The 14,218-nt window shown below is 37.5% G+C and overlaps 1 protein-coding gene across 1 annotated transcript in view; it reads left to right on the top strand.

Moving 5' to 3' along the window:
* Window positions 1-14,218, top strand: part of man1a1 (mannosidase, alpha, class 1A, member 1) — a 417,658-nt gene that overhangs the window by 385,377 nt on the left and 18,063 nt on the right. The window contains exons 8-10 of the mRNA XM_020528590.2: window positions 7,264-7,379; window positions 9,406-9,625; window positions 10,980-11,152. Of these exons, the coding sequence (XP_020384179.1) occupies window positions 7,264-7,379; window positions 9,406-9,625; window positions 10,980-11,152 (509 nt within the window). The remainder of the gene's footprint in view (window positions 1-7,263; window positions 7,380-9,405; window positions 9,626-10,979; window positions 11,153-14,218) is intronic.

Raw genomic sequence — 14,218 nt, 5'->3', positions numbered from 1 at the left:
AAAGTTTTATAGGGCAAGTCCAGAGTTTGAATTGACTCTGAAGCAAAGTTAAATGGGACTCCACTCCAAGTGGTGTTAATCTACTGGGTGCAGACTGCTTCATAGCACAAGATTTAATCTAGCATGTATCTTCTTCGCTGGTGATGTACAACATTCAGGAATGGATTAGAAGGATTGATGAATGAATAGCACTGGGAAGCATGGTGAGTACATGGTCTGTTTCTATTTTGGAATTTTTGTTTATTTCGAAGTATTGGTCCAGTTGAGTGAATACATCTAAAACTCCACTGGCTTAGGGAAATGAATTTGTTAATGTGAGTTTGTCAGGCTTTTGAAAGACTTGAACCTAGTTTTATTTCCTGTAGACCTGTGTTTGTGATTTTTGTGATCGACCATTGTGAATTTTGGTGATCTATCACTATTCAAATAGCACTTGCTCTTTGTTCCCGGTCGAAGCACATTTAGTTTTCTGTATGGCTTAGAATGTCAGTCTTTGGATGGTATTTTCTGTTGGTGGGCCACAACATGTATGTGTTTCAGAACTTTGTGGTTTTTCATTTCATCTGATACGTAATTACATGGAAATTATTTGATTAGCATTTCAAGACCGTTTTGTCATTAAGTATCATAACCATTTTGATACATCTAATATTTCATCCATGGAATTCATAACATAAACGAGAATGCTTATTTAAATTGATTTTTTTTTCCCTTCCCCTTACTACTGAAAGAATTTGAATTAATTTTGACTGCTTTGCAAAAAACAGTATGCATTTGAAATCATTCCTTCTTGAACTATCAATTTTTATCTCTCATTGTTGAACTCTAATTTAGTAAAGAATTTCTGGCACATCGCCAATTTTTGTGTGAATTCATTTAACCTGACTAATCTGACAGCAGAATGACAGTGAATTGCTGCAGAAATGTGCCTGTAGAATTTTGTCTGCTGCAATAATGCATATAATAACACAGGATATTATTGATGAGTGTCCTTGAAGATTAATGTGCAGTTACTTGTTACAATTGCAAATGTCAAAGGTTTCCATGGTAATCTTGGAAATTTAAAAGATCCAGCTTCCTTTATGCTTTCATTTCTTAAAGTCTATTTTCTTTAAAAATGTATGACTCAAGATTGCCACCTACCCTTGGAAACTGGTAACTTGTTAAGCAACAAATACGTCTCAGTGATTTTGCAATTGATACTTAGTCTAATTTTTCTTCATTGTATGCAACCTTTTGCATGGTGCAGTAAGATTGCTGTGTAGCTGCACCTGTGTACATGTTAAAAGGAACATTGGTCGTGGTACATTCCAGAGTGGTGCTCTTTCAAGGATACAATCCCTTTTCTAATTTTCTCCAGCATTATAAACCATTAATCATGCTTAGTTGATATTCTTACCCTCAAATATTGTACAGTTATATTTGAGATCACATCTTTAGCCTAGTCCTCAGTTGAATTATAGTAGAAGGATTGGGTAATGAAATAGATTACCTCCTTCAGAACGTTTAATCTGGACCAAATATGAGGGTCATTATTAGCATCCACTAAAGTTACCCATTTCATTTGTTCCTTCTCTGTGCTTAGTGGTGAAAGCTGAAACTAAGAACCAATTATATTATGCATTTGTAATGATATGAATGAAGTTTGCGCATAATGGTTCATTACTGCCAATTATCTTTTTATATATTTTCCATTATGGTAGCTAAATTCAAGCATTTACTAATGTAGTTATGGCTTTTAATTTCCAATTAACTTGTGAAAAAAAATCACATTGTTGTAACAGAATATTGGCCCAAATCTTCCTGTTGAGATGCAAATTGGGAGTTGCATCTCAGGACCTTTTAAGAATTCCTGGCACACAAACCCTCGCTGTAATTGCCTCAAATGCTTAAACTCCTGATGAGGTGATCTACTGTGCCTTGGAAACTGCTTGGAAATCTCTGACGCAGAGTGCTGGGTGCAGAGTTAAGCCAGATGTGCAAGATTTAGCTGGATGCTTACCCTGAAATGTTACAATAATATCTGGTCTAATTCCGTGATCAGCCAAGTTGATCTAAATAAGCAGCATATTTAATAATCTAATGACCTATCTTAGCTGACCCAACTACATCCCTCTGATTACCCAACTATGCCCCCAAACATCTAACTAGCCACGTTCTCAGCAAACCATATCCAACTACCAAAATAAAAGCAAAGTACTCAGAGTTACAGACCTGAAATAAAAAAAATGAAGTGCTAGAGAGACTCAGCTAGAGAAACTCTGGCAGCATCTGTGGGAGAGAAACAGAGTTGACATTTCTAGCTAAATATGCCTCTTTGAAATGAAGTTTTGAAAAAGCCATATTGGACTGGCAAATTAAACAGTAACTCTGTTTCTGTATCCACGGATGTTGCCATCCCTGCTGAGATTCACCAGCCTTTATGGTTTTATACCCAACTATACTTCTAGGTCCCACGAGACTTACCCCAACTTGACTTGACTACCCACTTACTCACTCTTGCAATCACATATGCATTGAAAGACCTGGTCCTTTAAAAATATATCTGAATATATATTTATGTAAAGGAGTTGTATCCATCTTTCTTCTACACAGTTCTTTTCTCTGGGAATTACTGTGCTGATGCTTTATCCAGGATCGGAAGCTTTGACTGAAAAGCTGTAAAAGGGTTGAGTCACAGAAATCTTTACAGTGGCCTCAATGCATTCAGCGTCATTGCTGTCAGCATGATATAGACCTCTATTTACTTTAAATTCCAATTTTGTCAACATTCTGATACAGTGCTGAATGGGTCTTGACCTTTGTCCTATCCAACAGGTGCAAGTCAATTCCTGCCTTGTTGAATAAAGGCAAAAGTCTGCAGGCCAGGTAAGTAACTTTGACTACAGAATCGTAATACAGGAAATCATTCAAATGGAGGGAGAGAAAAAACAACATGGGAGTGCCAGGAGAATGTGTAGTGAGGGAGGTATCAGGGCACAATATGTTTTTCTCTGGTGGAGACCATCAGTTCTAAGGGTCACCAGACCCGAAACGTTAACTCTGATTTTTCTTCACAGATGCTGCCAGACCTACTGAGCTTTTCCAGCAACTTCTGTTTTTGAACTTGTTGAAGTTCAGAAGAATGATTGGTGATTTGATAAGCCATATAAGATCTTGAGCAGTCTTGACAGAATAGGTTGGAGAGGATGCTTCCTCTTTTGAGAGATCTAGAACTTAGGTGACTGTTGGTTTTTTTAAAAAAGTGACACTGTAAAACAGGGACAAGACTAAACCTTTTCTCTGAGAGTCATGAGCCTTTGAAAATATCTTCCTGAAAACAGTGAAGTACTTGAATATTTCTAAGGCAGAAATACTTGTTAGTGGGTCAAAGGTTACCAGGGGTTAAGTGTGAATGCTAATTTGAGGTTACATTTAGATCTGCCGTGACCTTATTGAATGATGGAATAGGCTCAAGAGGCCAAATGGCCTACTCCTGCTCCTAATTCAAATGTTTATATGTTTTTTGCAAAATAACAAGCAAATACTTCGGCACATGAAAAGCCACCACACTAAACCCACCTTATGTAGACTGATGAGGTTGCAGCTAATGCATTTCCATCACATATTCATAAAGCTAGAGTATTTTAATCAGACAGTTACAACCCTTCTTAGTGCATCCCTGATGTTAGTCTCAGATTTAAGCTGAGCAATTGATGCAGCATTCATTGCAATCACACTCACTACAATTTTCTCATTGAATCATAGAATCCCTACAGTGCAGAAAGAGGCCATTCAGCCCATTGAGTTGGTACCGAATCTCCGAACAGCATCTCCCTACCCCATCTCCGTAAACCCGCATGTGATGTTTACCATGGCTAAGCCTTGCACATGGCTTGCACATTCCTGGACTTTGCAGGGCAATTTGTTTTAGCATGACTAGGAGTCATTCCTGAGCACATGCAAACTTAATTTAAACCAGAGATACTATATTTGTTTGCAAATAATTTGTTACCTCAGTGATTTCGAGTTTTCCTAGGACCTAGATAGCTGATTGACAGGTTTGAAACCATTCTGTCTTTGCAGCCTGACTTGCTCACTGTTTTACAGTCTCTCTGCCGCTACCCTTGTACACTCCCTCTCTCCCACCACCATTGCAGCCTCGTTGTCTTTTCCAACCAAGAGGGTGAATCAGTTTGGAATAAAGGGCAGAAAAAGTGAAAATAGTTTTAGACCCCTTTAATTAGACAGAACATAAATTTAAAAATTAAATATATATATAACAAGAATAATACAGCAATCGTGGAGAATTTTTACCTTGGATTGGAGAAATTAATTTGCAGGACTATCTGGTGGTCAAGTTCATGAAATACATACAAGACAATTTTATGCAACAGATTACTGGGGAAATAATTTGAGAATGGACTGTTTTAGATTTTGCAGTTTGCAATGATGCAGGGTTAATTAATGATCTCTGTGCCTCTGGGGAAAATGATCATAATATATTGAAGTTTGTCATAAAGTTAGAAAGTGATTTAGTCCCGAAACAAACTAGGGTCTGAAGTCTAAAGAATGGAAACCATGTAGGTTTGACAGATGAGTTAATTCAGGTGAGTTCAGCTAGATTAAAATATAGAATGATTGATAAGAAATGGCAAGGTGATAAATGGCCTAAATATTGATGCAAACAAAATTAAAGATGGTGTTAGATTAAAAGGGGAAAGACTTAGAATGTTGCTGTTTAGAGTGTAAACCTGAGGATCCAAAGGATTTTTAAGATTTTAAAATTCAACAATTTCAGCAAAATTTTTCATGAAAATGCACGTGGAAAAAGTAGCAAGTGTTATAAAGGTAATGGTTATAAACTTCAGTACGTACATGAAATGAAGAGACTTTCAAAGGTAAATGTGGAATTTTTACAGGCAGAGACAGGAGCAATTATAATCGTGAATAAAGAAATGGCAGATGGATGATTGTTGTATTGAGTTCTGGGCACCATACTTTATGAAGGCGTTGAAGAGGGTGCAGAAATGATTTATGAGAATTGATTCGAGGCTGAGACCAGAATGGTGAAGCAAGGAGAGACTTTGCTTTTGAAAAGAGAAAATTCAAAGAAGATTTAATAAAGTTGTTCAATGTCGAGGGGTTTGGACGAAGAAAATAGAGTAAAAAATGTTCCTTATGACAGAAGAGTGAAGAAACAGATGTGTTTAAAAAAAAACACGGGTAATGTGAGGAAAATCCTTCTTAAGCAACTAGTGGTTTTGATCCGCAGTGCACAACCTCCAGGTGTGGAAAGTATAATCAATTGCAGCATTCATAAAACAGGAGAGTAATTATCTAAAAAAAAAGTGTAGAGCTACAGGAAAAGGCTAGAGTGTGACGGTAGCTAAGTAACTTTTTCAGAGAACCTGAAAGGATACAAGCAAAGTGCCCTCCTTCTAAGATTTTAGGTCAAATAAATAATTAGCATTTGCCAGAGGACAGATATTCCAGAAGTAGTGGGAAAGCAAGAGTCCAATGAGAATGAGGAAGTTGAGGAATACCCCTGAATAAAGATTGTGAAAAACGTCCTTACCCTGATGGCTACACTTAAAGATTTAAAAGAGGTAGTTATAGAGATAGTGGATGCATTGATTGTAATTTTGCAGAATTTCCTGGACTTTAGAATGTTTGTTTAATTTAGAATAGAACAATGATGGATTTTGGTGAACATAAAATGAAGTTGCCGTATGCCTATCAGACCATACGATTGCTCTCCCATTAGAGAGCAATGACTGGTGGTGGTTTAACCTAAGGGTAACTACACCTTGGGCGAGAGGAGAGGTTAAGGAGAGTCCTTCATGGTAATCTCAGCTAGCTGTCCAGCCAAATGAGCTAACCACCCCCAACCCAAAACACACTGCTGCTATTCAAGAAAAGCAGAAATAAAGTCGGGAATTATCAACAGACCAGTTAGTCTGATATCCGTCTATTGGAAAATTATAGAATCAATCAGAAGGGATGTGGTAACTGGACACTTTGCCCATGATGTTATAAATTTTTGAGTCAATTTATGAAAGCGAAGTTGTGTTTGAGAAATTTACTATCATGTCCACTTGTAATCTGAGGACCAGCGATCCCTCGCAGATGAGGATGACTCTGTTCCTCTCTCAGGGTGATTCTGTTCGTGGCTGTACAGTATGAAGTGGCTACCACAAGCTCTGTTACACTTTGGGCAGGTAGTGGTCATGGGAAGGGGTGAGTGGGACATTGGTGTGCTCCTTTTGCTGTTTCCGCCTGGCTTCCATTTTCTCCCCCGATGGCAAGTCCCGAAGTGCTCGACATCTTCCCGAATAGCCCTCTTCCACTTTGGACAGTCTTGGGCCGCTTTAATAGTGATGTGGAACATTTTAGCTAGAATGGAGGTGGCTGTCTAACTCTTGATTAACATTTAGCTTGGACTTGATTCTGTGTTGAGTATGTGGTCAGTACATTATGAATTCCTGTTATAGAACAAAGATCAAGCAGTCCATTGAGTCTCCATGTTACCTTTAAAAATCCATGTGAAGTCTTTTATAATGTTTGTCAGAAACAGGCTCAGCTGCCTATGTTCTGAAACAGTAAAATTAACCATACCAGTATGCTCTGTAGATCTCTTCCCTGGAAGGCAGATGAGATTGAAACCTCAAATGTTTTCCAGCTATATTTCCTACTCTGAATAACCACATCCTTTAGGTAGAAAATGCACAAAGGTTGTGTCCAAGAACAGGCATGAACAGTAATCTTGCAAGAGAAAAGTACGACTTCTGTTAGTGCTCTTGTAATCTGCCATCGATTAGGTATTAGATATTGCAATGGACATTTAGCTGTGGAAGGAGAGTGTATCACAGCTGCATCTGCATCTTGGGTACCGTTTTTAATATAGTATATAAGGTTAAGAAGGAGCATTTTTTTCAAAATTATTGAAAGTATTAATCACCTTAATATTTCATCTTTACTGATGTTAATATTGCTAGATTAGCTTTTATAAATACAACTAAGTTGTGTTCTTCAGTGACAAGGACAAATGGCTTTTTACTGTGGTGTGAATGGTTAACTAAATATATTATTTAAAGTAAAGAAAAACAAAAGTTTTAGATCTATGCTTGTATTTATGTCACATTCTAGTATAGTCAATACATTAGTTAATATACAAACTGTCAATAATGTGCTTTATGTGAATGAATGATTTTATAAGCTCATTGTTTGCTTCATGTTGAGTTATCTTCTGGAGCTTACTGGTTTATATATCTGGTCTTTCAGATCACGTATCTGTCGGAGGGCTTGGAGACAGCTTTTATGAATATTTGCTCAAGGCATGGCTGATGTCAGACAAGACTGATGAAGAAGCCCGGAAAATGTATTATGATGCAGTTCAGGTAAACAGGGCATTTTAATCTTCCATCTATTCTCTTGGTAATACAAGTGAACATATGGTTCCATGAAAAAAAAGTGATGCAGAAAATATGAAGCATTTAGTGCTTATATTTGACGAGTTATAAATTACAAATTAAATAGATAATCATTTTGTCAGTTTGACATAGTTAAATTGAACCGCTGTTTTTAAGAAAGAAACTTATATATTTTCTTTGCTTGCCTGTTACAGAATAATACAGTAATCTGTCTCCAATATATCAAGTGATATTGCGTGGAACACTCACATTTTAGGATAAACAAGTTTATAAATATTTCTATTCCGATTCATTCCATGATCAGGTTCTTGAGGATACTGTGTGGATCTCAGGGTGACCAGCACAGCTAAACAAGCAGAGCCTTTGCATGATAATTTCTTGAAGCATCACAGTAGGACCAATGGGATTGTCACTTTGCATCTTTTCCAAAGTTCTACGTTATTCTTCGATCGCGTTTCTTACTCTGGAACCAGGAATGTTGTTCTAGCAAATGTTAAAATCTTAAAAGATGTCTTTGGATCTTCCAAGCACTTGATAAAAATAGGTTTATTAATGTTTCGAGGATGTGAATGTCCCTGCATATTGAAAGTTTATCGTCTTAGTTTACCATTTAATTACCGTGTGTTTCGTTTATCATGAGAATTTAATTTAGGTCCAATTTAAATGAATGCCATCTGACTGGAAGCAATCATATAGCTACCATTCACCCATTTATAGCAGCAATATACATGTGGCTTGAATGCTTTCTAAATTATTAAAATAAGGTAACTACAAGTAATTTCACTTATGTTAGATGCACTCGTTACAAATTATATATGAAAAATGAACTATATTTCATGAGCTCCAGTGTTTTACATCCTTAGTAAAGTGTTTGCTGAGTAAATTATTTGTTCCATTTTACAGTATAATTGCATTGTAGAATCAGTATAGCCAATGATGAATTTGATGCTGTTGTAAAATTGAAAATCCAGTTTCCTGAATTGCATTTTTAAGCATTCAATTTTGACTCATTGGTAGCATGCTCAACTCTAGATATAAAATTGTGGTTTTAAGTGTTAATCCCAAGATTTGATTACACAATCCAAACTGACACTTCAGTGTAGTACTGAGAGAATTCTAGTTTACGGGTGATGCTGTATTTCCGGTGTGATGTAAAACTGGGACATCTGTCCTCACAGCTAGATATGAAAAATCACATTCAAAAAAGAGTAGAGAAGTTCACCTGATGACCTGCCTAATATTCATCCCTTGACAGTGCTAAATGAGATTATCTATCTATTAATCTTGTTGCTGTTTGTGGGACCTTGCTGTGAGTTTTCCTACATTACAACAGTAAACATATCTCAGAAATATCCCACTGGCTGTAAAGCACTTTAGCATGTTCTGGGGATGTGTGAAGTATTCTATAAATGGCCACATTTAATTGAACTAAAATTGAATGTCTGTTTTTTGCTTATTCAAAGACAACACACAGCAATTGTGTTTAAGAATTCAGGAACATTCCTGATTTTTCCTTTAATGCTGAGTTTGAATGCAGGCAGGAACTTCGTGAACCAAAAATCATTGTTTGAATTTGGAATATTGATAGTACATAAATGGTTGAAAGTAGCCCAGTGACAAATGTTGCATTGCAGTAGTGTCAAACTGCTCCTGGAAAAACACTGGAGAAAAAAGAAGACTGGTAAATGATTCTTATTTAAATCTAACTCCTGTCTAGATTATAAAGCTGAATGATTTTGGAAAAAACATTAATGATTCATATTTGGTGATCTGAGCATCTCTGCAACTGGTGGTTTATTAATGGAGAAAAAATAACTGTAAATTGAAGTGACCATAGTATTGATAACTGTTAAAACTGTCAATAGTTGTATGTCCTAGAGTGGAAGAACCATGTGGCTACTAGAAGTTTGTTTATGGCCAGATAGATTGCTTGTACTGCAACATTGTTTTTGACCCAGAAAATCTTTTAAGTGATATTTTGTTACTGCCACAGGCAATTGAGACCCATTTGATTAGAAAATCCAACGGAGGCCTTAAATATATTGCTGAATGGAAAGGTGGATTATTGGAGCACAAGATGGGCCATCTGACATGTTTTGCAGGAGGAATGTTTGCACTAGGTGCAGATGGTGCACCTGAAGAAAGTAGCAGCCATCACTTGGAACTGGCTGCTGAGATTGCGCAGACTTGCCATGAGTCTTATGTCCGTTCAGGTACATCTTATCTGCTAATGTATTTACTCTCAAGAGATTTCTCCCATTCCCCATGAAGTTGATTCTTCGCTGACTGTATTGCAAATGTCCATTATTCACATATGATCCATTCCCCGGCTTAACAGTAGCTAATTCAACTAGCATTGCAGTTTTGTCGCCTATCATCTACATAGGCACACTTCCAGTAAGGGTCATCAAAATATGTGAAATATAGAACATGGAAACAGCCTGGTCTGCCTAATCCATTTATCTTTGATGTTTAAGTTTCCTAATAACGAGCAGCAGGACCCTTAATTTCCTTTTCACCTTCCTATCGCAGGACATTGAAGCTATTAACAGCCAATATTTACACTGTTCCATTCTTCTACTCATATATATTTCCTGAATGACACTCCAGTATTCTCCACCAGATGGTAACAAGGGTGTTGAACACAGCACTCTATGCCCTCTTGCTGTGCTTTTACGAAGTGTAAAAACTTGAGGCAGATGGCAGAATTGAAGTAGATGCGGAAGTAGAACTTAGACTCTTGGGTGCATAATATTAGGAGGGCATTTGGGCCTGGATTCATAGGAAAAATAACCTTTTAAAATGCCAATAAAATAATATTAACTCAAAATTAATGTCAAGGAAATTATATGGTTCAATGAACTTGTCTAAGTTAGATGTATAAATGAGAGGGTGGAATCCTTCTCCTTATGCAATACAGAGTGCTGTAAAACAATCAACCATGTAGTTAAGGCTAATTACTGCTAAACAAGTGGTCTAATTTATTTGTGATGTCTTCACTGTGATTTCAAAGAGACAGATTACTACTATCTCTCCAACACTGCTGCCAATTTCTTGTCTGTCTCACTGTCCGTTGTCAACCTGTTTGTCCTACATTCAGTCCTGGTTGAACTGCAATTTCTTACCATCAAACTTTAAGAAGACAGAAGCTATCATCTTTGGCACGTCACCATTAACTCCTCCTATTTTATCAGCAGTTTTAAAACTGCAAACAAAGTCATGATCACCAAAAAACTTCAACAGATTATTTCAGCATTCTGTTTATTAATTCTCACTCCATCAGTTTAAAACAAAATTTCAGTATTTCAAGATTCTAAACTTCACAATTTAATAAATCATTTCTAATCACTGAAATTTGTGTTTTTCTATATTTGTACTCAAGCTGTTTTTTTCCTGTACTATATTAATAATTGAACCACATTTCAAAGGGGAACAATTTTAGAAGTTAGTTATTTAAAATTTTGAAAAGTAAAAATTTTGGAAAAAAATTAGTGTTATGTTTTAATTGTAATATACATATTATTTGATACATGGTTAATTTATATTTACCTACACTTAAATTTACAGCCACAAAATTAGGTCCTGAAGCATTCAGGTTTGATGGAGGTGTTGAAGCTATTGCAACAAGACAAAATGAGAAATATTACATCCTGCGCCCTGAAGTCATTGAGACACACATGTACATGTGGAGGCTAACCCACGATCCCAAGTACAGGCAGTGGGGTTGGGAAGCTGTACAGGTATGTGTTTTTCTCCCTAACTTTAGTAAAATAGCGTATACTTGACACATGTTCCTTTTCTGTTTCTAAAAGTTGTACTTCCATGATCCTGCATGGTAACCAGTCTTAGAACACAGGTTTGCTTTTCATGATTTATTTGGCCCTTAGGCCTGATGAGAAGGAAGCTTTCGTGGCTAAACTGCAAAAACAGTTGGGCAGATTGCTGTATGGTTACGTCATGGTCTGTAGATTGCAATGCAGGTGTTACTTAGTGCTGCCTGCTCAATTGAATGACCTCTGTTTACAACCAGTGCTAACCACATTGTTCATTGTCTGGACACATCAGAGTGACTAGCCTCACTATTTAACTCTGCTCGGAATCACTCAAAGGGCAGATGCCTTATGGCAGTGAGCATTCTAGTGCTTTTGAATGCTACACTTGGAAGTCTTGTGAGAGACATTGAAAGAAGGACAGTTGCTCTTTATCTACAAGGATCCAGGAGGCCATCCAGGCACACAGTCAAAAGACTTTGGGAGCAGATAACACTGGATGTCAATGCCAGCTGTTAAGCCTGAGGACTGGTTGCAATGATTAAAAAAAATCTTCAATGACCTATCACAAATGGTCAAGGTCCATGAATGCTGTATCCTATCACCAACTGTACCAGTAACGTCAGCCACCGCTTAAGTCACTCAGTACTCATCTACTGTCAATCTTTAACAATTGTGACTCAAACAATCATTCACATGCTTCCCATATAATCTTATGTATTTAGTACTGTTGTAAGCCTCACATATGTCTTTCTCAGGTTGCACACATAGCTTGTTATTCACCATTAAAGTCACATCAATCAAACCAGTTATGCCACACTCACTGATGCACTTTCATCTTTCTTGCAAAACAAATGTAATGATATCCATACAGACCATTAATATTTCAAGAGAAATTTGAGCATCTAGTGATGAACATAAAGAAATTTCACCTAACTATCCCATGGTTTAGACAAATAAATTTCACTTTGAAAGAAACAAATAAAGAAAACAATACTAAATGGGCATGATCTTAGGTAAATGCTTAGATTTGACATTGAAATGAATACAAAATGCAATTAAAATTCTCCCATTTTGGCCTTTGAACCTTGCCCTCCCAGAAGGTCTTTGACTACTTATCAGGTGCTTGAAAGTTCCTTTACTTCCTGGGACCAAACCAAAGTCTCTCAGCTCTCAGGAATTCACTTTAATTCTCCTCAGTGCTTCTGCTATCTTTTGAGTTTTGAGCTTTCTTCAGGCTCTTCCACTATCCTCCAGCTGAACAACCCTTTGCTGTTCCTTAAGGATCTTATGATTGTAGATGCTCAGCGCAAGTAGGGCTTCACTAGATTTTTGCTTATTGCCTTCACTTCAGAGATGGCCTTTGTGTCTGACAGCTGTTTTGTTACTGGTCTATAGCTGCTTTTCAGCTCTTAGCAGCTGTTTCTTTCTGCGGCCTCTGAACTTGAAGCTTAGACATACCAACTTGTGGACTCACAGCTCCAATCCGAAAGATCTTCTAGAAAAATCCCACCAAAACTCTTTCCAGAATTCCAATCCAAGTTCCACCTTTAATTACTCATCTCTGTGACAACAGTGGTTTATTTAGATATCCAATAAAATTTCAGGTTCATTAATTTCTGGCTTTCAAATCAAACGTTTTGATTCTGGAGTCCTCCTGAATAATTTAAATTTCTAATAAGTCAGTGCAGTTTTACTGACAGAATTTGCTGTCTGCAGTTCTCAACTAAGTGAAGGCACACACCTTCTGAACTCTGACCACATGCAGCACTTTGAACTGCCTTTATTTGACTGTTCTGGCAATTTCTAGAGACCCAACATATTAAGTTCTTTTTGCTTACAACATCGATCTTCCCAAACCTAAATATTAACTCTAAACTATGAATATGAACCATGAACTAGTTGAGTCTAACACAAAGTAGAGCACAGCTGGTTGCAGCAGGAGCTAACTGAAAGTCGCAGATCGTGACTGCCATGAAGGAGATGGTGTTGGCCATTTTGAGATGGCCATGGGTGAGGCTCAATCGTCAAAAGTGATATCTAATTCCCCTCCACCACCCCATCCCCCACCACATCCCATTTCACCCTCATCCCACACACTTTTGATATACATGCTACTGATGCTGTAAGGATGTGCCTCATTTCCTCACCATCCCGCACACTAATGTGAGATATGTGTCCATTTCCTCCCCAATACCCAATACTGCAATCCAGTCAAGCACAGAAGAAAGCGATGATGAAAGAGGTGCCATCATTTGATTTCATTTTTGCAACTGCTGACTTAGATACTGACACAATGGATAATTTATTGGATAGCAGAGAAATGGATTTTACACAAGGTGAGACTTTGAACATGGGTGACTGCAGCCAGGTCAAGGATAGCACAGGTACCATCTTGGTGGAGGGTAAGGTTACAACAGGTTCTGCTGGAGTGGCCTCATATAATCGAAGGGAGGCAAAATTGTAGTGGTAATGTCACCAGGTTAATAGCCCAGAGACCAGAGCTAATGCTCTGGGGACAAAAGTTTGATTTCAATCATAGCATGGATTAATCAATGAACGAAAAACCCTATTATCGACCACGTAACCATTGTTTGTTATCATTAAAACTTGTCTGGTTCACTAAGGTCTTTCGGGAAAGGACAACAGATTTCCTTACCTGGTCTGGACTGCATTAGACTCCAGATGCACAACAATGTGATTGTCACTTAATTGTCCCTATGGACCTCACCAGGCACTCAGTTTGAAGGGCAAGTAGGGATGGACAATAGATGCTGACCCAGCCAGCAACGCCCACAGCCCTCAAACAAATAGTAAAATAAACAAGCACTTTGACACAATCTATCAAAGAATTTGTGCGATGAAACATTTAGTGCATTAGGAAATCTGCTAGAGAACTTTTGTTCAGCGCTATGAAGCATGGACTTATGTGCAGATCTTGGAGTCCATCCTTTCCAACATCGAGATGATGCTCGCACCCTTGTGGGTGAAACTACGATGCAACATCTGGTGGTTGAGGTCTCATCTTCCACATCT

This window comes from Rhincodon typus, chromosome 5 (assembly GCF_021869965.1).
Source record: "Rhincodon typus isolate 14 chromosome 5, sRhiTyp1.1, whole genome shotgun sequence".
NCBI lineage: Eukaryota > Metazoa > Chordata > Chondrichthyes > Orectolobiformes > Rhincodontidae > Rhincodon > Rhincodon typus.
Note: the sequence above shows the minus strand (reverse complement) of the source record. Positions and strands in the feature narration are given on the sequence as shown.